The 22,167-nt window shown below is 40.5% G+C and overlaps 1 protein-coding gene, 1 long non-coding RNA gene and 1 other non-coding gene across 4 annotated transcripts; 1 reads left to right on the forward strand and 2 right to left on the reverse strand.

Moving 5' to 3' along the window:
• Window positions 1-1,184: 1,184 nt before the first annotated feature.
• FAM200B (family with sequence similarity 200 member B) lies at window positions 1,185-8,801 on the reverse strand. Its single transcript, XM_061145479.1, is given in 2 exon segments — window positions 1,185-3,975; window positions 7,042-8,801. A coding segment is annotated over 1 exon segment (1,977 nt). The 5' UTR covers window positions 3,243-3,975; window positions 7,042-8,801; the 3' UTR covers window positions 1,185-1,265.
• Window positions 8,581-16,827, forward strand: LOC133058644 (uncharacterized). 2 transcript variants are annotated; one of them, XR_009693363.1, is made up of 4 exons: window positions 8,581-8,704; window positions 15,062-15,480; window positions 15,689-15,792; window positions 16,351-16,827. It is a non-coding gene; the product is annotated as an uncharacterized LOC133058644 (long non-coding RNA). The 2 variants fall into 2 exon arrangements; XR_009693364.1 differs by having other exon boundaries at window positions 15,062-15,792.
• A 3,206-nt stretch (window positions 16,828-20,033) lies between these two features.
• LOC133058913 (small nucleolar RNA SNORD113/SNORD114 family) lies at window positions 20,034-20,105 on the reverse strand. Its single transcript, XR_009693425.1, has one exon. It is a non-coding gene; the product is annotated as a small nucleolar RNA SNORD113/SNORD114 family (small nucleolar RNA).
• Between the last annotated feature and the right edge of the window lie 2,062 nt (window positions 20,106-22,167).

Below are 22,167 nucleotides of genomic sequence, written 5' to 3' on the forward strand. Positions count from 1 at the left end.
ACTAGAGTGGGTAGCCTTCCCCTTCTCCAGGGGATCTTCCCAACCCAGGGATTGAACCCAGGTCTCCCACATTGCAGGAGGATTCTTTACCAGCTGAACCACAAGATTAGTCCCTTGACCAGGGGTTGAACCTGAACCCCCTGCACTGGAAGGTGAAGTCTTAACCACTGGATCACCAGGTAAGTCTCCCCAAATCAGATATTTAAATGTAAAAAAGGGCAAAGAAATTTGCCATACATTAGTTATTCCAGGGAATATGACCTCAGGTTACAAGTGATAGGTATCACGGATTCATTTGTGCCTCAGCAAATGTTAATGGAATATCCACTTACTATGTATCATGTAAGATGGGACATAATTTCTGCTCCTATGGAGCATGCATTCCAAGGTGGCAGACTGACAGAACCAGTAATCAAATAAATACAAATATTAGAAATTACCTACCACCAAGAAAGCAAAGAAATAGAAGGAAGAATAATAAAAAATGTTCCAAACTAAGGTGATTAGGAAGGACTTCTTTAAAGAGGCAACCTTTAAATTCAATCTATTCTCAAAACAGAAGTCAGAGGGAGTTTTTGAAAACCTAATTCACACCACATCTCTCCTGCACAGAACCCTTCAATTGCTCTCCATGTCACTGACAAAACCCAGAGGCCTATAATGGTCCAGTCCTTCATGATTTGCTTCTCAAATACTTCCCTGACCTTTCTTATTACTTTCTATAGCACTTGTTGCATTGCATGTGTGCTCAGTCATGTCCCAACTCTTTGTGACCCCAGGGACTGTAGCCCATCAGTTTCTCTGTCCATGTAATTCTCTAGGCAAGAATACTGGAGTGGATTGCCATGCCCTCCTCCAGGGCATCTTCCCACCCCAGGGATCAAACCCATGTCTCTTGTCTCCTGCATTGCAGCAGGATTTTTTTTTACCATTGAGCCACTGGGGAAGTCCATTCCTATAGCACTTATTATCTTCTAAATATTATAAAAGTTGTATTTATTACATTTATCGTCTTTCCTTGCCAGAACTAAAGCTCCACTAGAGAATGATCTTTTGTTTTCTTCATTTCATATCCCAAATGCCTCTACAAGAGTGCATGTCCGCTAATCAAAATTCATTAGATTTCTGTTCAATGGACATAAAATTATGATTAGTATTTAAATACAACAAAAATAAAACATAGGTTACCACATACACTGCTATATTAACATTTAAATACAACACAGGAAAGGATCACAATATATGAAACGCAAACAAATACCGGGTCAAAACGATTTAACGTGGGGAGTGTCCTGCCTGCTCATGAGCTCGTTCCAGTCTGGAACACAGGAGGAAAGTGCTACCCGCATTTCTGCTGCACCACTGAATCCATTCCTTTCCTTTGTTTTTAACTGGGTTAAGACCAAAAACCCCAGTTCACACAAACTAGTTGTCGTGAATGCTAACAGTAGCAGGATGCTCTTCCGACTTAGCAAAGGAAAGTCTTCCTTTATCTTAATCCAAAATGCTGATAAACTTAATGCTTCATAATCATTCTTCATTGTGAATGAAGAACTGAGCTGCAATAATTCATTCTCTTCTTCAGGCACCAGGTCTAACTCAGTTATTGATTCTGGGTTTCGAAAAGCAAATGGATCTTTTACCCAACAATTTTGTCTTAGTGTTTCGAATTTCTCTTCTGGGAAGAAATGGTTAAAAGTTTGAGAGAGAGACGTGAGATGCAACAGTATCTCTAGTTTTATTTCCTCCAAAATGTTCTCATTAATAACATTCTCTTCGATGTGCTGCAAAAATCTTGGAAACATGTAATAGCTAGGATGGTTGCTTTTCAGTCTCGCTTGCCACAACAATAATGTCTTTCGGAATCCTTGAATCCGTTCCATCTGTTGGAATACATCATTGTTTTTCCCCTGTAGTTTTAAACTGAGTTCATTAAGGATGCCAAAAATATCTGTTAAATATGCCAGTTTCATTACCCAAATATCATCCTCAAAAATAGTTGCCAAATGAGATTTCTTTTCGGTAAGAAAAATGTGGATCTCATTCCTGAGTTCATAAACCCTGCTTAGTACTTTCCCTTGAGACAACCAGCGGACTTTGGTGTGATACAGTAAGTGGGTATAGTTAGCTCCAATCTCTGAACAGAAGGTTTCAAGCAGTCGGCTGTTTAGTGAGCTTCCTTTAATAAAATTAACAACTTTCACCGCATTTTTCAATACTTCCATGAGATTTTGTAGGATCTCTCTGGACACTAATGCTTCACGATGTATAAAATAGTGATTCCACGTGGCACTAGTCACCTCGAGCAACTTTTTAATTACTCTGCTCTATTTCCCAGTTATGTTTGCTGTTCCGTCACTTGTGATTCCTTTGCAGTTTTTCCAGTTTAAGTTATAGTGACCAACAATGCACTTTTCCAATTCTGTGAAAATATCTAATTCACTTAGGCATCAGGTTAAGTTTAAACACCACAAAAAATCCTCCATGAAATCACCTTGCCACGTGTATCTCACATAGACTAAAAGTGCTGTGCGGCTTCCAATATCAGTGCTTTCATCAAAATGAACTGCAAAGTCTATTCCTGACTGTACTCGAGTAGTAAGCGTGGCCTCTAAATGCTCGGCAATTGTACAAATGCGAAGAGCTATCGTGCTATGGTTAGGAATAGTTTTTAATTTATCTGCAGATTTATCATCAAAAATTGTACACACCATATCCAAGCATGCTGGAAGAATAATTTTTTCCGCAGCTGTGTAAGCCATTTTCTCTTTTGCTACACGATATGCAACCAAATACAATGATAATAAGGCTTTCTCACTGACAGCAGAATAGCTACGAAATGGTGTTGGTGACTTTACATCTTTTTTCTTCTTTTGAAAATATTCAAGAGGCTTATCAATAAGTTCAGCATGCTGTGTTTCTAAGTGCCTTTTTAATTTTGAAGGTTTTAAGCTTTCGTTTGCAAGAATATTATTGCAAATAACACACTGAGGTCTGTCACTTTCAAAGGGTTTTTCACATTTGATAAAACCATATTTTAAATAATCTTCATTATAACATCTTACACTGACTTTTTTCTTTTTGAAATGTGGTTCAAATGCAGTTGATATTTGCAGATTAGAGTCAATATTTTTCTCATAATTGTCACTAGTCACACTTCCAGATCCAGAGGTAGAACTTGAACATGCTTTTGCATATTTTGCTTCATTATTCCTCTTTCTTTTAAAAAAGAAATGATCCATTTTAAAAGCAATTTTGAATGTTACAATTGCCACTAACTCAAATATGTATGTGTGTATACATATTTATAGCCTAGATAACATCTTTCCAAAACATTTAATTCACAACTGAATCTCAGTTGAACATCTCAGATTTTATATCCAGTTGCAAGTTATAATATACAACTACACTGCACATCGGCCGTTTTGTTATGAAAACCAAACATCAGTGGACAAATTATTGAAAAACGGTTTCTTAAGCAATCAATGGACACTATATTCATCATATCCCCTCCAACAAATATCTTTTCACATATTGAAACTGACCTTAGTATTCCCTGCAAGGTGCACAATTCTGGCAAAAGGATTTATGCAAAGCACTCTGATATTTCATTTTTTTTAAAAATGTTCATCATGACTCACAAAATTGATTTCCTTGGGTCCCACACATAACATGAAAAATACTGATACAGAGACATTTTCTTCTGTTGTGTTGGCAGCCTGACTACGTCTGCTTGATGATCAAAGAAACTAGCTGATCTGCTAAACTGTTGGCTGACACTGGAACTTCCTTGAAGTGGTGGGTATATATCTCAGATTTTTATTCCTGATACTTTCTGATGGGAAGCATATTTTTTAGGATGGCAAATTATGTTTTAATCTAGTAAGGTTCCAACAAGGTTTTCCATGGCTAGGTCAACTATATGGCTGGAGCTGGTGATATATCTTTAGAGCTTTCTTGGAATGCATCCTTGACCTGAGAATAAGACCAGAAATATGACATTAAACATTGCAAGACAGAGGAGTACTGTTCTCAGCTACAGTGACTTTTACAGGATCGAAGGTCATGAATGTTGAAGCAAAAAGCTATAGTTCTCCTCACCACCATGCTATACAGGTTTAGGCCCATTTCTAAAAGGCAGAACACTTCAACCAAGACTGGGAGAGAGAAAAAATGATGTAAGACCTGGGGGTCAGTACCAGCAGATGCAGAGTACACTGCCAAAGCCGAACACAGCAGACCATGGAGAAGCACAGCTCATTCACTAACTGTTATTTCCTCTTGGCTCACTTTGACTGTGCCCATCTAGAAAGTACTTACTGCATTGCTTTCTTGAACTTGGGATATTTGGGTCTTATCAGCATAATACAGCACTTCCTTACAAACCTCTCCATTAAGTGATGCCACTTTGTGTGTGTGTTTAGGGTGGGGGTAAGAATGGAATGGAAGAAGGGTAAAGTCTTCTATTTGTGCTCAGTCACATCTGACTCTTTGCAATCCCAGGACTGTAGCCCATCAATTCCTCTGTCAATGGCATTTTCCAGGCAAGAACACTGGAGTGGGTTGCCATTTCCTCCTCCAGGGGATCTTCCGAACCCAGGGTTTGAACCGAGGTCTTCTGAATTGGCAGGTGGATTCTTTACTGCTGAGCCATCAGGGAAGCCCACGAATGATCTGCATGCCATCAGTTTTCATCAGCCTGTCACCACTGCATTTATTCCGGTCTAATCTTTTAAAAATCATGCCATATTTGAAAGAGGCATCATGTTTTGACCTTGAAACAAGAAAGATGCTGCCAGAGGGAGGCGGCCTTGGCGACAGTCTTCTGTAAGACTTCATTAAATTGTATTTAACAGTAAACTTGAAGGGGACTTATAGTATATCATGTATAATACATTTTTTTAAATGTAATAAACTTAGCAACTTTAGGTTCACAGCAAAACTGAGCAAAAGGTAGAGATTTTTTCCCACATAGCCCTGCCCCCACATCCACAGTCTTCCCCATTATCAACATCCCTCACCAGAGTAGTGGTACATGTTATAGGTGATAAAGCCACACCAACACATCGCCATCACCCAAAGTCCATCACTTACATTAAGGCTCACTCTTGGGGTTGTACATCCTATGAGTTATGACAAATGAATAATGGCATGTATTCACCACATGGCATCACACAGAGTATTTTCACTGCCCTAAAAACCCTGTGTCTCTGTCTATTTATCCTTCCCTTCCTTCCTACCCCCACTGATCTCTAGTAGTCACTGATTTTTTTAACCAGCTCAGCTTCACAGTTTTGCTTTTTCCAGGATGCCATAACTGTTGGAATTACACGTATACAGACTTCTCAGGTTGGCTTCTTTCACTTGGCAATATTCATTTAAAGGTCCTCCAGGTAGTTTCATGACTTAATAGCTCATGTCTTCTTAGCACTGAAAAATATTTGGTTATAAGTTTATTTATACATTCACCTACTGAGAGACAGCTTAGTTGCTCCCAATTTTTGGCAATTTGTGAATAAAGCTGCTATAAACATGGGCTGCCAGTTTTTTTGTGTACAACAGTTTTCCACTCCTTTGGGTAAACACTAAGGAACCTGACTGCTGCACTGTTTGTAAACATGCATTTTTAACAAGGATGCTCATTTTTAAAAAGTCAGCCATTGGAAAAGGCCCTGATGTTGGAAAAGACTGAGGGCAGGAGAAGAGGGCAGGAGAGGATGAGATGGTTGGATGGCACTACTGACTCAATGGACATGAGTTTGAGCAAACTCAGGGAGATAGTGAAGGACAGGGAAGACTGGTGTGCTGCAGTCCATGGGGTTGCAGTGTCCGACACGACTTAGCAACCTACGGGAGAGAGAATTCAGGGTCTGGTAGATGCTTCTGACTTAGTCTTCCTTAGATGTTTCCCCAAAGATGACATGTTCAAAATATCTTACCCTCCTCTGAGAAAGAGGCAAAGCTTTTCTTTGGAGGTCTCTGTCCTGTCTGCCAAGGTAGTTAGCAGGAGGAATGAGTTTCTGGCAGATGCTTCCCAGATGGAGGCAAAGTATGGGGGACAGCATCACCATATTAAACCAGAACTAAACTGCTGGAAAAGCAACTGCATCTGGATCTCTTTGATGAATAAGAAGAGCAAAAATGCTCTTTAATCGGCTGTGCATTTAGCTTAGCCATTCTTTAGGAGAGGCTTTCAAGAGTTAAGGTGACCAAATACTTGTAGCTGAAAGTATCTTATATACCACAGTGTACTAATAGAGGCATGGGATACAGTTTCAGGTTAGTGACTTTCCACTAATGAATCTTTTTATCTACCTGTTCCTAGAACAGTGTTTGTCACATGGTAGGTTCTCAATAAATGCATTTGAAAGATTAAATCAGAGAATGAATGACACCTGTAGTAAACTGTACCATGGACATTCTATTTTTATTAGTCAGTGAAAAATAAGTTACCAAACCATATTTGAAAAATTTGGTGATATGTAAGACAAAGATTAGTGAGACCTTTAAAACTGGATTGACAATATTCTATTTCAAAATAAATTGCTTATAAAAACATAAATGTAAACTATATTTAGATTCATCTTAAAAAGTCAAACACGTCACTCTACCTGAAAATAAGAAACAGATTTTTAAAAAACGAATCTCTCATTTATATTATTATGGGTATGAGTAATTCTTTCAGACAAAAACTACTGTCTTAAAATCTGATTTAAAATCATTCTGTTCTTTTATATTTTTACTATTCTCATTTCAACCCAATCCTCTTTGAAAATCAAAGTGTTAGTTGCTTGGTTGTGTACAACTCTTTGTGACTCTCATGGATTGTAGCCCACCAGGCTCCTCTGTTCATGGAATTCTCCAGGCAAGATTTCTGGAGTGAGCTGTCATTCCCTCCTCCAGAGGATCTTCCCGACCCAGAGATTGAACCTGGGTCTCCTGCCTTGCAGGCGGATTCTTTACTGTCTGAACCACCAGGGAAGACCCAAAGAGATTACAGAATGATATGAGCTTCAGTCGACCCCATGGACAGTAGCCCACCTGCTAGGCTCCTCCGTCCATGGGATTCTCCAGACATGAATACTGCAGTGAAGTGCCATACCCTCCTCCAGAGGATCTTCCCTACACAGTGGTCAAACCCACTTCTCTTGCATCGGCAGGAGGGTTCTTTACCACTAGTGCCACCTGGAAAGCCTCTTTAGGAGTCCATTCGGCTGTGCTTCAGAGCAACAGTGTATACTGCTGTATTCAAAAAGTATTCTTAGAGGGCTTACCCACTCTCTTCAGACAATTCACCTACAGTAACAGTAGACATAGTATATTAGTATACAGACCTGATAAATGTGAGGAAGAAAGCATGTGGAAGTCCTTTGTTAACCGAAAGAGGATACAAGGTAACAACTAAATGGGAGTCTGAAGTAGAAAATGTTGCAAGCTTGACAGAAGGTATGAAATAACCCTCTACAAAGTGCTGTGAATGGACCAGGAGAATGTTCTAAGGTTTTAAGCAGGTCTGCATGATTGCCTTACACGCTTAACGCAATGATCATTATGATGATGCCTGACAGGTGTGGTCTTTAATGACCTGCCATGAATTTTTACCTATTAGACATATGTCCATAGTGCTCTGAGTACTATCTTCTAAAAATACAGCTCTGATCAGATTGCTCCTAATTCAAAAACCTCTACTGGCTATGAACCAGTGCAATCTCTTCAGGATAACGTCATTTAAACAGGTATCTCCATACAATCCTACAGGGCCTGCCGTGAGTTCCTGAAATACCTCGGGCACTTTCACACTTCTGCTTTCATACTGACTGGTATTCCCTGTGCCTGGAATACTTCTCTTGCCTTAAGTCATTTAAAGTCCTATTTGTTCTTTTTTTTTTTTCTTTCTATTTGTTCTTTATGATTTAGCTCAAATGCCACAGCATTTATCCACTCAACTAACATGTAAGGATTTACAATGTGCCAGGCGCTGGGAATACAAAGCAAGAAAATGGATAGTGTATATATTCATACAAGGGAACACACCTGTTCAGATGTTAACAATGAATAAGCTAGAGTTACACAACACTGTCAAATCTTACATTAAGTTAAAGAAACCTGCCAAAGGATATACACATTTCTGACTGTGAAAACTATGCAAAACAACACTATACATGTAATTAAAAAATAAAACATAAAGGTGCTTTAAAGGGGAGGGACCTTGGTCAAGAGACAACAGAATGGAATTGGATGGAGCAGACCAAGGGCTTCAAATATATAATAATAATTTTTCCACTTGGGTGTTGAGTACACACGTATTGGTTATAGTTTTACTTCTACTCTGTGTCAGTCAAAAAACATCCTATTTTTAAAAAGGATGGTTAAGGCGTGATTCTTTCCTGAAGGCACTGCCTGCTTGTCTCATAACCAGTAACTTAAAATTACCCTCTGTCTCTGTCTGATAGTCTCCTTTTGTTTCCTGTATTGTTGTCGTGCACTCATTAGCAATTTCACCTTAAGAGGAGGACTTTGCAGGTACGAGCTTTAAGTAGATTAGAATGTAATCCTCTTCCCAGGACACTCCCGTTTCCTCCAGATCTCAAGGGAGCTAACTAGGTCTACGAACCCCAGTCTGACCCCTTCAGCCGACAGGAGAGCAACTGCCCCCGGATCCCGGATCGCAGCTCCCTACCTCCGGTGGACGTCCATCCGTCCTGTGAGTAAAACCGAAACGTGCCCCCCGCCAACGAACCCCGCAATATCTCCCTTCAGCCGAATCCGGATCACTCCCACCAGAGTTCGCCTTTCTTCCTTCTCACCTCCAACCCAGCGCCGCGAGCCTCCCGCCGAACCTGCCGACCGCCAGTGTACCTCGCCCCCCATTCCCTACTAAACACCACTTCCGGCCTCGCCTCTGCATCCAGAGAAACCCAACCCGCAACCAGCAGAGGACCGGCTCGGCCCTCTGCGCACGCGCGAAGCCAAGAGGCGGCCCTGTTCTCGCGGTTGTCTCGCGGTGGTCCTTTTCTCGCGGGAGATATTTGAAGGCTCCGGCGGTAACCGAACGGTCGGCTGTCTGCCGCTGACTGACCAGAGTCGGGAGCGTCTAATGAGACGCCGATGGTGGTCAGTCTCTGGCTGTTGTCAAGCGCGGACGGGCTTCGCCTCGACCCGGTCCGGCGCCATGGGAGCGGAGAAGAGGCTGGTACCAATCAAGCAGACCTTCCAGCTGGCCCAGCAGCCGCTCCGGAACCGAGATTGATGTTGATGATGCTGGTGATTGATGATGTTGGTGACTGGTGATGCTGAACCGCCGCCTCCTGCCGGGTCGCCCCACTCGGCCACACGCGAGCATGCTAATTTTGTCAGTCTCTGTAAGAGAATTATAGAGATTTTCTAAATTGCCGAGTCATTGGGAAAGACCCTGATGCTGGGAAAGATTGAAGGCAGGAGAAGGGGACGACAGAGGATGAGATGGCTGAATGGCATCACCGACTCGATGGACATGAGTTTGAGCAAACTCTGGGAGTTGGTGATGGACAGGGAAGCCTGGCGTGCTGCAGTCCATGGGGTCGCAAAGAGTCAGACAGGTCTGAGCGACCGAACAGCAACAGCTATCATTTACTTTGTTTACTTATTTCAGTTCAGTTCAGTCGCTCAGTCGTGTCCGAGTCTTTGCAACCCCATGAATCGCAGCACGCCAGGCCTCCCTGTCTACCACCAACGCCCGGAGTCTACCCAAACTCATGTCCATTGAGTCGGTGATGCTATCCAGCCATCTCATCCTCTGTCATCCACTTCTCCTCCTGCCCCCAATCCCTCCCAGCATCAGGGTCTTTTCCAATGAGTCACTCTTTGCATGAAGTGGCCAAAGTATTGGTTTCAGCTTCAACATCAGTCCTTCCAATGAACACCCAGGACTGATCTCCTTTAGGATGGACTGGTTGGATCTCCTTGCAGTCCAAGGGACTCTCAAGAGTCTTCTCCAACGCCACAGTTCAAAAGCATCAATTCTTTGGGGCTCAGCTTTCTTCACAGTCCAACTCTCACATCAATACATGACCACTGGAAAAACCATAGCCTTGACTAGACGGCCCTTTGTTGGCAAAGTAATGTCTCTGCTTTTTAATATGCTATCTAGGTTGGTCCTTTCCTTCCAAGGAGTTTACTTATTTAGGAAGACTTATTTTAATAATCATTTTAGGTTTGTGTCTCTAGGTTAGCAGTTCACTGATTTTTAAGATAAATCTGCATTTCATCAAATAGATATAAAATGTATACAAATAAATATATATATTTTTCATTTCTGTCCTGTGAATAGTTTAACAGAACACATTTTTAGGCACAAAAAAAGTCAGTGCAAAGAAAAGTTCATTTTGTTACCAGACAACTATTTTTCAGGTTGATAATACAGGTCTCCCCCACTTTTAAAAGTTTGCTTTAGGCCACTTCGCTTTTAGGAAAGACCTGTATTGTATTAGTACCTGTTTGTTTGTTGTTTTTTTTTTTTTTATTGGAGGATAATTGTTTTTATAATATAGTGTGGTTTCTGCCATACATCAACATGAATCAGTGGTAGGTGTTCCCTCCCTCTTGAACCTCCTTCCCATACCCCACACCATCTTGCCCCTCTAGGTTGCCACAGAGCACCAGGGTTGATAGTTGAAGGACATCTAGAAGGGTTTTCACCTTTACCAAAAAAAAAAAAAAAAAAGCAAAGAGCAACAATAGTTGGTATGCTTAGCCTTCAGAGTCTGTTTCATGTGGAGCCTTTACAGGGGCAGTGGCCCTGCCAAGCTCCTCTCCCTGCAACTACACTGGGCACCTCAGGTTCAGGGCCCCATAGCTTGGGACTATGTGAGCATCTAGGCTGCATCTCCGTTTATTTCATGAATCAGCAAGTGTGTTCTAAAGTATCCCAAAAGCTTAGTGTGAAACCAGATGCAATTTTAAGTGTTTTGATCAGGGTGAATGAAATGCCCAGTGTGCGAGTTGAATTTGCTTGGGTCCAGTATTTCCATGTGGAGAGAAAGAATCTTGAAAGCTGCCAAAGTTAGTATCGCTTCTGTTGGTAACATAGTGGTCTCAGTTGGCCTCCAATGATCAGTGAACATCTAACTAATAAATAGAATACCAAGGTAATCTTGGGCTTCCCTGGTGGCTCAGCAGTAAAAAATCCACCTGCATTGCAGGCAACGTGGGTTCAGTCCCTGAGTCGGGAAGATCCCCTGGACAAGGGAATGGCTACCCACTCCAGTATTGCCTGCAGAATTCCATGGACAGCAGAGCCTGGTGGACTACAGTCCATGGAGTTGCAAAGAGTCAGGCATGACTGAGCGACTAACACACACACACATCTCTTTCTTAATGTGCTCCCCCTCCTTCCTTCCCAGAGGAAACCACTATCCTGAATTTTCTGTTATTACTTTGCTTTTCTTTAGAGTTTATTATAAGGTTACCTACTGTATCCCCCAGATATGCAATGTGTCTTTGCTTTTTTTAACCTTATTATAAATGTAGCTATTTTGCACGTATTCTTTTGTGATGAATTTTTTTTCCATTTAACACTGTTTCTAAGAATGATCCAGATTTATGCATGTTGCTATGTGTGCTCAGTCACTCAGTTGTGTCTGACTCTTCGTGCCCCCATGGACTGTAGCCCGCCAGGCTTCTCTCTGTCCATGGAATTTTCCAGGCAAGAATACGGGAGTGGGTTGCTATTTCCTCTCTCAGGGGATCTTCCTGACTCAAGGGTCTAACCTGCATCTCCTGCTGCTCCTGCATTGATAGGGAGATTCTTTACCACTGAACCACCTGGGAAGCCCCTTAATTATTATGGCTTTATAACAAATCTTAATATCTTGTAGTAATTGGATTTCTTGTTTCAAATTATATATATATATATATATATTTGGGATTCTCTGGTGGCTCCGTTGGTAAAGAATCTGGCTGCAGTGTGGGAGACCCAGGTTCAATCCCTGGGTAGGGAAGATCCCCCAGAGAAGGAAATGGCAATCCACTCCAGTATTCTTGCCTGAGAATCCCATGGACAGAGGAAACTGGTGGGCCATAGCCCATGGGGTTGCAGAGTCTAACAGAACTGAGCAACTAACACACACACACATAAGTGGATTTTTTGTTTTAAATTATGTATATATATAAGATAGTAAATATATATATATATATATTTTATATATATTATATATATTATATATATATAAAATAAAATTGGCTTTCCTGGTGGCTCAGATGGTAGAGAATCTGCCTGTAATGCAGGAGACCTGGATTCAATCCCTGGGTTGGGAAGATCCCCTGGAATAAGTGAGTGGTTACCCATTCCAGTGTTCTTGCCTGGAGAATTCCATGGACGGGGGAGACTGGCAAGCTATAGTCCATGGGGCCGCAAAGAGTCAGACACGACTGAGTGACTTTCACTCTCCCACTCACCCATAATTAAATTGTTTAACAACTGATATGTGTATGTTCTTAAAGTTGTCAAATGTGGAGAATTGAGCTAGGTGTGTTTAAGCATAGGAAATGGTTTTTGCCCCAAAGACTTAAAAAAATTCTTTTGAAAGCAACTCAAACTAATGAACCTTTTAAAAAGCCATTTCTAATATGAGACCAGGGATTTGGGGGTATTATGGATGGAGTTTAGGTGAAAAAAGATGGTCCATGGGTTGATCATTCTTGAGGCTAATTAGGTGTATTAATTTTGTAGGTATCAGTGCCTTATTTTCTTAACATTTATAGAATTATCACTTGTTAGCTAGTTCAATTGGGTTTTTAAAAAGATTTATTTGACTGTTCCAGGTCTTAGCTGTGGCATGCAGGATCTTTATTCAAGACATGTGAACTTTTAGTGGCAGCATGTGGGATCTAATTCCCTGACCAGGGATCGAACCCAGGCACCCTGCACTGGAAGTGAGGCGTCTCTGTCACTGAACCACCAGGGAAGTCCCTCAGTTGGGTTTTTAATGACTACTTTTTTTGGTCTTTTTGTGTTCTTAGGATTTTTCACTTAGTTCAGAGCATTCCATACCTTCAATAAGGCCTAGTGATGTATTAGGTAAATAAACATAAAGTTGATAGATGTGAAAATCATATGTATTTTTACTATTATGAAAATTTTCAAAGAGAATAGTGAAATGAGCCTAACAACCCAACACCTAGCTTTAACCACTGTTAGTATGAGACCAGTTTTGTTTCTCTTCCTTCTCTCTTCCCACAACCCAGGCCACATGAACACATTTCACATATCCCGCCCCACTCAGATTTAGTTTAAAGCAAATCTTAGCTCTCATTTCATCTATGCTCCAGTGTTCAGATTTTTCTAATTTTCTAAAATAAAATTATCTTTCACACCAGTTTCTTTGAATTATGATCTAAACTATCTGTATATTTCATTTGCTACTTCTTATGTCTCTTTTAATACATAACAGGCTCTCTTCCCCTCTCTTTCATTGACATTTATTTGTGGTAGAGATTGGGTCATTTGTCTAGGTGAATTTCCCATATTCTGGATTTGGCTGATTGCCGGGAGCCGTCTCACGAAATCCCACCCATGACAAGGTCATGAGGGAGAAAACCTGACGGGTAAGGCGGATCAGGTTTTCAGGGATTCCGAAAAGCTGCCCCCGGTGCTCACCTTAAAGATGATATCTGTCTTTCTGATGCTTGCTTCAATAGACTACTCCCTAATTTCTGTGACACAGGCAGAAGGCCTTCCCCAATCTCTTTCCAAATAAGAATCAATTTAGAACTTTAATCAATAAGTTTCCCAGGTGGTGGTATTTTATGAGATTATCCAGGGTGAAAGGAGTGTTTTAATTTAAACTCCTTTGCTGGTATTTTAGTTTGTTTGGCAAATGCGTTTATGCCCTTGGTACTAATATGCATGATTGCTTATAATACCCTAATCATAAAACAGCATAAAGAACCTGATTACATAAAGGCCCTAATAAGGCACAGAGCCCTTTGGGGGTGAGGAAGCCCTATTAGAGAACATAAAAATATTATTCTAAAAGTGGTTATAGTTAAAGATTTAGAAAAATAAGAGTTTAGAATTGTTCATCTTAACCAGGAATGCTAAACAGGGGCTGCCTCACAGGAGCTGCAGAGTCTTTCTGTGGTAAACCTTTTAGATAAATTTAACTGATAACTTCTGCAAAAGGACTGACCTTTGTGTTCATTAAAGAATAGATTACAGAAAACAGCTTTGCTTTCACCTAGGTCACAAAATGTCAATAGGCCCCAAGGCCAGAAGATAATGTATAAGACTCTCACAAAGAAGTATGCAGAAAACACCCTGGTTTTGTGAAGAACAAGCTGATGTAATGTTAAACTATCTTCCCCTTAGAAATGTACTAATTTAGGGTATAAAAGCCACGGTAAAAAATAGAGCATTGCCAGACTCTGCCAGACCCTGCAAACACCCCCGTCTGGTCATTTCTCTCTCTCTCTCTCTCTCCCTCCCTCCCTCCCTCTCGCAGACTTGGCCCTATCAAGGCTAGTCTCATGTGTCTTCTCTCTCTCGCCGACGCGCCGTTCATCCTGAGGGTATCCCCTGGATCCTGCCGAGGCTGGACCCTGGCAGCTGATTTCATCCTCATAGTATCACGCAGCCTGTATATTTCAAGTATATTTCCCATGAACTGCTATTTAAGGGTAGATGATTGACTAGAATAAAGTTGTTTTTTTTTTTTTCAGGAATCGGGGTAAAATACTTATGTGGTGTTTTATAAACATTTTATTGGGGTTTCTTAGGTGGTGCTAGTGGTAAAGAATCTGTCTGCCAATGCAAGAGTCATAAGAGATGTGAGTTTGATCCCTGGATTGCGAAGATCTCCTGGAGAAGGGAATGGCACCCCCCACTCCATTATTCTTGCCTGGGAAATTCTATGGGCTGAGGAGCCTGGCGGGCTACAAGTGGTCAGACATGACTGAGCACAACACATAAACATTCTATTGCATTCATATCAGGAGGTGAAAATAGTGTCCTAATGTATATGATTAAGGATTATAAATGTGTTCCTCTGTAGTCTTTTCATTTCTAATATTCCTGTTTTTACAGGTGGGGAAACTAAGGCCAACCTAGACAGGATATTAAAAAGCAGAGACATTACTTTGCCAACAAAGGTCCATCTAGTCAAAGCTATGGTTTTTCCAGTAGTCACGTATGGATGTGAGAGTTGGACTATAAAGAAAGCTGAGCCCCGAAGAATTGATGTTTCTGAACTGTGGTGTTGGAGAAGACTCTTTTGAGAGTCCCTTGGACTGCAAGGAGATCCAACCAGTCCATCCTAAAGGAAATCAGTCCTGAATATTCATTGGAAGGACTGATGCTGAAGCTGAAACTCCAATACTTTGGCCACCTGATGCGAAGAGCTGACTCATTGGAAAAGACCCTGATGCTGGGAAAGATTGAAGGCGGCAGGAGAAGGGGACGACAGAGAATGATGGCATCACCAACTCAATGGACATGAGTTTTGAGTAAGCTCCGGGAGTTGGTGATGGACAGGGGAGCCTGGCTTGCTGCAGTCCATGCGGTCACAAAGAGTTGGACACGACTGAGTGACTGAACTGAACCGAACTGAAACTAAATCCTAGAGAGTTAAATATTTGCTAAAGGCCAAACAACTAACTTAATAGAAGTCCAGTTTTTTTCCACTTAATACTCCCTTTCACATGTTCGCCTCAGGTATGCAGACCTTCATCTGAAGATTTTCATGCATCAGAAAAAAGTCAGAAGTGGTCAGGATGGCGTTTCTGCCTGTTCCAAATAGAGATTTTGTGACTAAGAAGGTAAGTCACAGTACATGTCTAACTGTATAAAGTATACACAGTAGTAAACTTTCAACTCTTGTGAGTGGTTCTGTTTTTTTTCGCTGCCAGTGTGATAGCTAAGACTTGAGAGTGAAAGCAATAGTCAGAGGGGCCTTAAACAGGAACCTAAGCCTGAAAACCTGGTAAACCCAAGATAGGAAGAACGCAAGAAAATCTTTATAGCCTAAAATGTGTGCCTGTGTGTTTGTGTGCGTACACAGTCACTCAGTCACATCCAACTCTTTGCGACCCTATGGACTATAGCCTGCCAGGCTGCTCTTTCCATGGGATTCTCCAGGCAAGATTACTGGAACAGGTTGCCATTTCCTACCAGGGGATCTTCCCAGCCCAGAGATCAAACTCCTGTCTCTTACCTTTCCTGCATTGGCAGGTAGAGTCTTTACCATTGCACCACCTGGGAAGCCCATAGCCTAAAATAGTCACTGGTTATTTAGTCCTAAATAATTTGTGTGTGTTCACTTTATTTCTTTTTGTACTGATATACTTTGTTTTCCATTTTTGTTTTTACTTGTCTAGTAAATATCTGCAAGTTCACCCCAATTTGAAGAAAATGAGTTACGTAACAAAATACAGGAAGTGAAAACTAGAGGGAAGTTACATTCCTCTAAAGCTTACATAACCGAACAGATGCTGTGAAGTTAGTGATGTGAAAAATCTTCTACAAGCCTGGTTACACTTCACTGAAATATCTTGAGTTGCTTCATCTTTCTGATGAGTAGAAGTGGATGATAGTGGCAAGCTCACTGCTTTCTTTTTCAATAACTCTCAGTGAACTGACGGGAATTTGCAAAAACAATGACTTTAGGTACATGACAAATTTATCATTTAAAGCCATTACTTTGATCATTTTCTAATATAGTAGAAATGAGCTGATAAAGAGGAAGGAAGATTTATGAGTAAAAGTTTCATGAAATGATGCCTTTACTTTGTAGGGGAGAAATGTTATGATTAAATATAATTTCACTAATATTTAAATGCAGCATAGAAAAATAATCCCAAATAAACACAATACAGATAAAAATCAGGAATATTTTATTTAATGTGATTAGTACACTGTCTGTTCTTATGTTCATTCCAGTCTGAGATGCAGAAGAACAATTCCACATATCTGGTTAACTCTGCCTGCTTTGTTTTGATTGAATTAAATATTGAAAGTGAATAGTATTACAGTAATTCTGCTTTTCAATGAACAGTCATTTTTTAAAATTTATTTGTTTTTTGGTTGTGCTGGGTCTTTGTTGCTGCTCACGGACTTTCTCCACTTGCAGTGAGCAGGGTTTTCTCTCGTGGGGCACCGGCTCGGTTGCAGCACAAGGCCTCGGTAGGTACGGCTCCTGGGCTCTGGAGCACAGGCTCAGCAGTTACTGGGCACAGGTTACTTGCTCCGAGGCATCTGAATCTTCCCAGACTAGGGATTGAACCTGCATCCCCTGCATTGGCAGGTGGATTCTTCACCACTGTACCACCAGGGAAGTCTGTGGACAGTCTTATTTCATCAAAAAGAATCATACATTTAATGTCTCCTAATCTTTTGTGTCTGTGAAAAGTAAGCTGTAACATTTCATGTTCTTTAATTACCAAGTATATACAACTCAATTTCTGATCCAGAGTTTTAGAAGGCAAATGAATCTAACCGGATAGTTTTCTTGAATGCATCAAATTTTTTTTTTTTTCTGGGATACAATGGTTAAAAGTTTCAACCATGCCAGAAACAGTAAAAAAGAAAAAAAATAGGCAACATATATCAAAAAATGTTGTTAAACACACTGGACATCAGGCAATGAAGAACAGGCAATAAAGGATGTGAACCCTGAGTGAGAGGAAATGAACAAGGTGAGTTCTATGGTTGCTCCCTCTTACTGCCTTGAGAGAATCTCCAGGCTCAGCACGGCTGTGGGGAACAGAGGAAGAGTTTGGTGGGACCCTAGGTTGCATGAGAGAGAGCTGAGAGTCTGGTGAAACCACAGTGGCTAGAGTTTGCAGCACAGACAAATAGGAGTCAGCAGCACAGAAACATAACTCTAGAAATCTGGAAAGATGCTTGCTCCCTTGAGTTTTCAGATGAGTACTGATCAGTGCACAAAGGTGAGGAACTTACCTGAGGCTAAGAAAAGGGCCACCTGAAGGTATTACAAGCAATAGACCCCAGCTCAAAGAGGGCTGGGAATAATGGCTGTTCCCACAAGACACAATGGAAAAACCTCACTCACAGAGCAATGGATGGAGTACATAGAAGGGTCTTGCCAAGTTATAGGGAATTATTAGCCCTAGGCTGAGCACTGTTCAGCCTTGTATTTAAAACAAGACCTGAAAATACCAAATGGTTTCCAAGTTAATGTGCCAGAGCAAAAGGAATGCAAAAATATCTAGCATCTAGAAAGGTAAATCTTTCATTGCTTGGCATCCACTCAAAAATTACCAAAGATGCAAATAAGTGGGAAAATAGGACCCACAGTAAGGAGACAAATCGATTGAAACTGATATAGATGTTAAAATTTGCAGACATTATACTGTAACCTCTCAAGTGGTGCAGAGGTAAAGAATCTGCCTGCCCAAGTAGGAGACTCAGAGACACGTTCCATCCCTCGGTCGGGAAGATCCCCTGGAGAAGGAAATGGCAACCCACTCCAGGATTTGTGCCTGGAAATTCCTATGGACAGGACAGAGGACCCTGGCAGGCTACAGTCCATGGGGTCACAAAGAGTCAGACACGACTGAGCAACTGAGTACACACTTTGCCTCTATTTTGGGGGGGCTTTCCTGGTGGCTCAGATGGTAAACAATCTACCTGCAGTGCAGGAGACCTCGCTTCGATCCCTGGGTTGGCAAGATCCCCTGGAGAAGGAAATGGCAACCCAATCCAGTATTCTTGCCTGTAGAAGCTTGGTAGGGTACAGTCCATGGGGTCGCAAAGGAAATGGCAACCCACTCTGGTATTCTTGCCTGGAGAATCCCCATGGACAGAAGAGCCTGGAGGGCTACAGTCAATGGGTCAAAAAGAGTCAGACACAACGAATGACTAAGCACAGCATACTGTAACTATTCCCTATGTTAAAAAAGTTAAGTAGAGACATGTGAGATAGACCAAACGTCTCGAAATGAAAACTATAGTGTGTGGGATATAAAACACTGGGTGGATTAATGGCAGGTTTGACACTATAGAAAAGATTTATGAGTCTGAAGATGCTACAATAAAAACTATCCAAAATAAAGCCCAGAAGCAGAAGACCAACAAGTGAGCTGTGAACCACTGCCTAATATGCCTGTAATAGGAGACGAAGAGATGCGGAAGAAACCTGAAGGATTTATTTACAGAAATAACTAAACATTTTTTTTTAATGACAGAAATTATAAAACCACAGATCTAAGGCGATTGATGAATCCCAAGTATGTGAAGCAGGAAAACAACTACCCCAAGGCACATCATAATCAAATTGCCTAAAACCAATGATTAAGATAAAATCTTTAAAAAAAGAGAAAAAAAATGGGAAAAAGGGCACTGTTTCCAATATGAGAGTGAGATCAGATTTCTTTTAGAAAATAATTCAGTTGAGAAGTCAGTAGACAAACTTGTTTAATGCACTAGAAAGAAACCTGTCAATCTAAAATTCTATGCCCAGAGAAAATACTTCAGAAACAAGCAAAATAGTTTTTTCCAGCAAAAGCTGAAAGAAGTCATCACTAGCAGATCTGTGAGTAATGCAAGAAACGTCAAAGCAAATCCAGTCTTTCAGGCAAAAGAAAACACACTAGACTGGCAAACTGATCTGCAGCCTTGTTAGTTTACCGCCTGAAATCTAATAACGGCGTTTACATTTTTTTTTTTTTTACACTGAAGCATTTTTATTTTTTTTAATAATGTCAAAATTGTAACTGACTCAGCCAGTAACTAATATGTCATTGTCTATATCACCCTAAGCCAAAGAGGTAATACCCTCATAACATATCTTTCCTATTGATTATCAATGTCTTTTCAATATATACATAATAGTAATTTTTGCCTAACCACATATTTTATAATTGAAAAGGCTACATATTCATCATTTTTTATTTTATACATTTGCATATTGATTATTTCATTGATCCACTTATAAAAAAAAATGCATGGTGATAATAACCAAAACAAAGATCTTTGTATATTCCTAACCACTGCCTAAAAGGTCACTTCACACAGGTCACTGGACTTGATTTCATTTGCATCAAACCTCAGAGTTCCAGACTCATATTCATTGCACACAACTCATACGCCTCAGGGAGTCACCATCAAGCTAATACTGTCCATCTTATTCAAATACATTTCTGTTTAATTTATGAATCACAAATTCACTAATAATTTTATCAGCACAATTTTAAAAAAGATGATATATACAGAATTATTCTTACTTTAACACTTTAATACAAGAATATGATCTCTTTATATTCCTGAAGTCTCACAAAATAATAAACAGTTTCTCATCAGAGGGAAAATAGTATCATGGCGTTTACATTTTAAAAATGTTATTTATTATTTTTTTCACAAGTCATCAATTAGCTTTATTTCCAAATAGTTCATATTTTCCTTTCACAGCAGATAACTGTTTTAGTTCATAGTCACTAAGCTGCTTTACTGTTTCACTCCCCATTGTGGAGTACATAGATCATCCAGCAACAGTAATGAGATACGAAAGAATTTCCCATTGTTGGGTGGAGTTAGAAGGTTTAGTTTTATTTTTTATTTTTATTTATTTTTTTATTTACTTTTTTTACTTTACAACATTGTATTGGTTCTGCCATACATTGACTTGAATCCGCCATGGGTGTACATGTGTTCCCCATCCTGAACTCCCCCTCCCACTTTCCTCCTCATCCCATCCCTCTGGGTCATCCCAGTGCACCAGCCCTGAGCACCCTGTCTTATGCATCGAACCTGGACTGGTGATTCGTTTCACATATGATAATTTCCATGTTTCAATGCCATTCTCCCATATCATCCTGCCCTCGCCCTCTCCCACAGAGTCCAAAAGACTGTTCTATACATCCGTGTCTCTTTTGCTGTCTCACATACAGGGTTATCGTTACCGTCTTTCTAAATTCCATATATATGTGTTAGTGTACTATATTAAAAAAATATTTCCAGAGATCGTCAAATTCTTCTGGGGCTGCAAAACTGCCTCCGGCTGGCAACCACTGGCTCTATACCTTTGTTGTAATGCAGAGATTGTTGGATTGGATAAAAGAGCAAGACCTAATTATATGCTGCTTATATGACACATGTAGGTTAAAAAGGAGGCAAAAAGAGATGTGATAGTGTTTGCATGCATGCTAAGTCGCTTCAGTCATGTCTGACTCTTTGCAACTCTTTGGACTGTAACCTGCCAGTTTCCTCTGTCCATGGGATTTTCCAGCAAGAATGCTGGACTTGGTTGCAATGCCCTTCTGCAGAAGATATGATGGTAACACTAATTAAAAGAAATTTAAAATATCTATTGTTACTAGACAAAGTAGATTTCAGAACAAAGAATATTGCCAGGAGTAAAGCATGTAAAAGCAGTGACAGATTTTCTTTTATGGGGGCTCCAAAATCACTGCAGATGGTGACTGCAGCTATGAAATTCCAACATGCTCTGCCTTGGAAGAAAAGCTATGACAAACCTAGACAGCATATTAAAAAGTAGAGACATCACTTTGCCGACAAATGTCCGTATAGTCAAAGCTATGGTTTTTCCAGTTGTCATTCAGATGTGAGAGTTGGACCACAAAGAAGGCTGAGCATGGAAGAATTGATGTTTTCAAACTGTGGTGCTGGAGAAGACTCTTGGGAGTCCCTTGGACAGCAAGAAGATCAAACAAGTCAATCCTAAAGGAACTCAACCCCGAATATTCATTGGAAGGACTGTTGCTGAAACTGAAGTTCCAATCCTTTGGCCATCTGATGTGAGGAAAATACCGATGCTGGGAAAGACTGAAGACAAAAGGAGAAGGGGCCAGCAGAGGATTAGATTGTTAAATAGCATCACTGACTCAATAGACGAAATAAGCAAATTCCAGGAGATAGTGGAGGACAGAAGAATCTGGCATGCTACAGTCTACGGGATCGCAAAGAGTCAGACACGACTTAGTGACTGAACAACACAACAACAAGAAAGAATGTAAAATGGTACAACCGCTTTGGAAAAATACTTTGGCAGTTTCTTGTCAAGTGAAGCATCTCCCAAATGATCTAGCCATTCTGCTCTTAGATATTTACCCAAAAGAAAATATTTGTCCATGCAAAAACTTGTATAGAAATGTTCACAGTAGCTTCATCATTTTATAATAACAAAACTTGGAAATAACCAAAGTGTCCATAACAGG

Source organism: Dama dama, chromosome 6 (assembly GCF_033118175.1).
Source record: "Dama dama isolate Ldn47 chromosome 6, ASM3311817v1, whole genome shotgun sequence".
Lineage (NCBI taxonomy): Eukaryota > Metazoa > Chordata > Mammalia > Artiodactyla > Cervidae > Dama > Dama dama.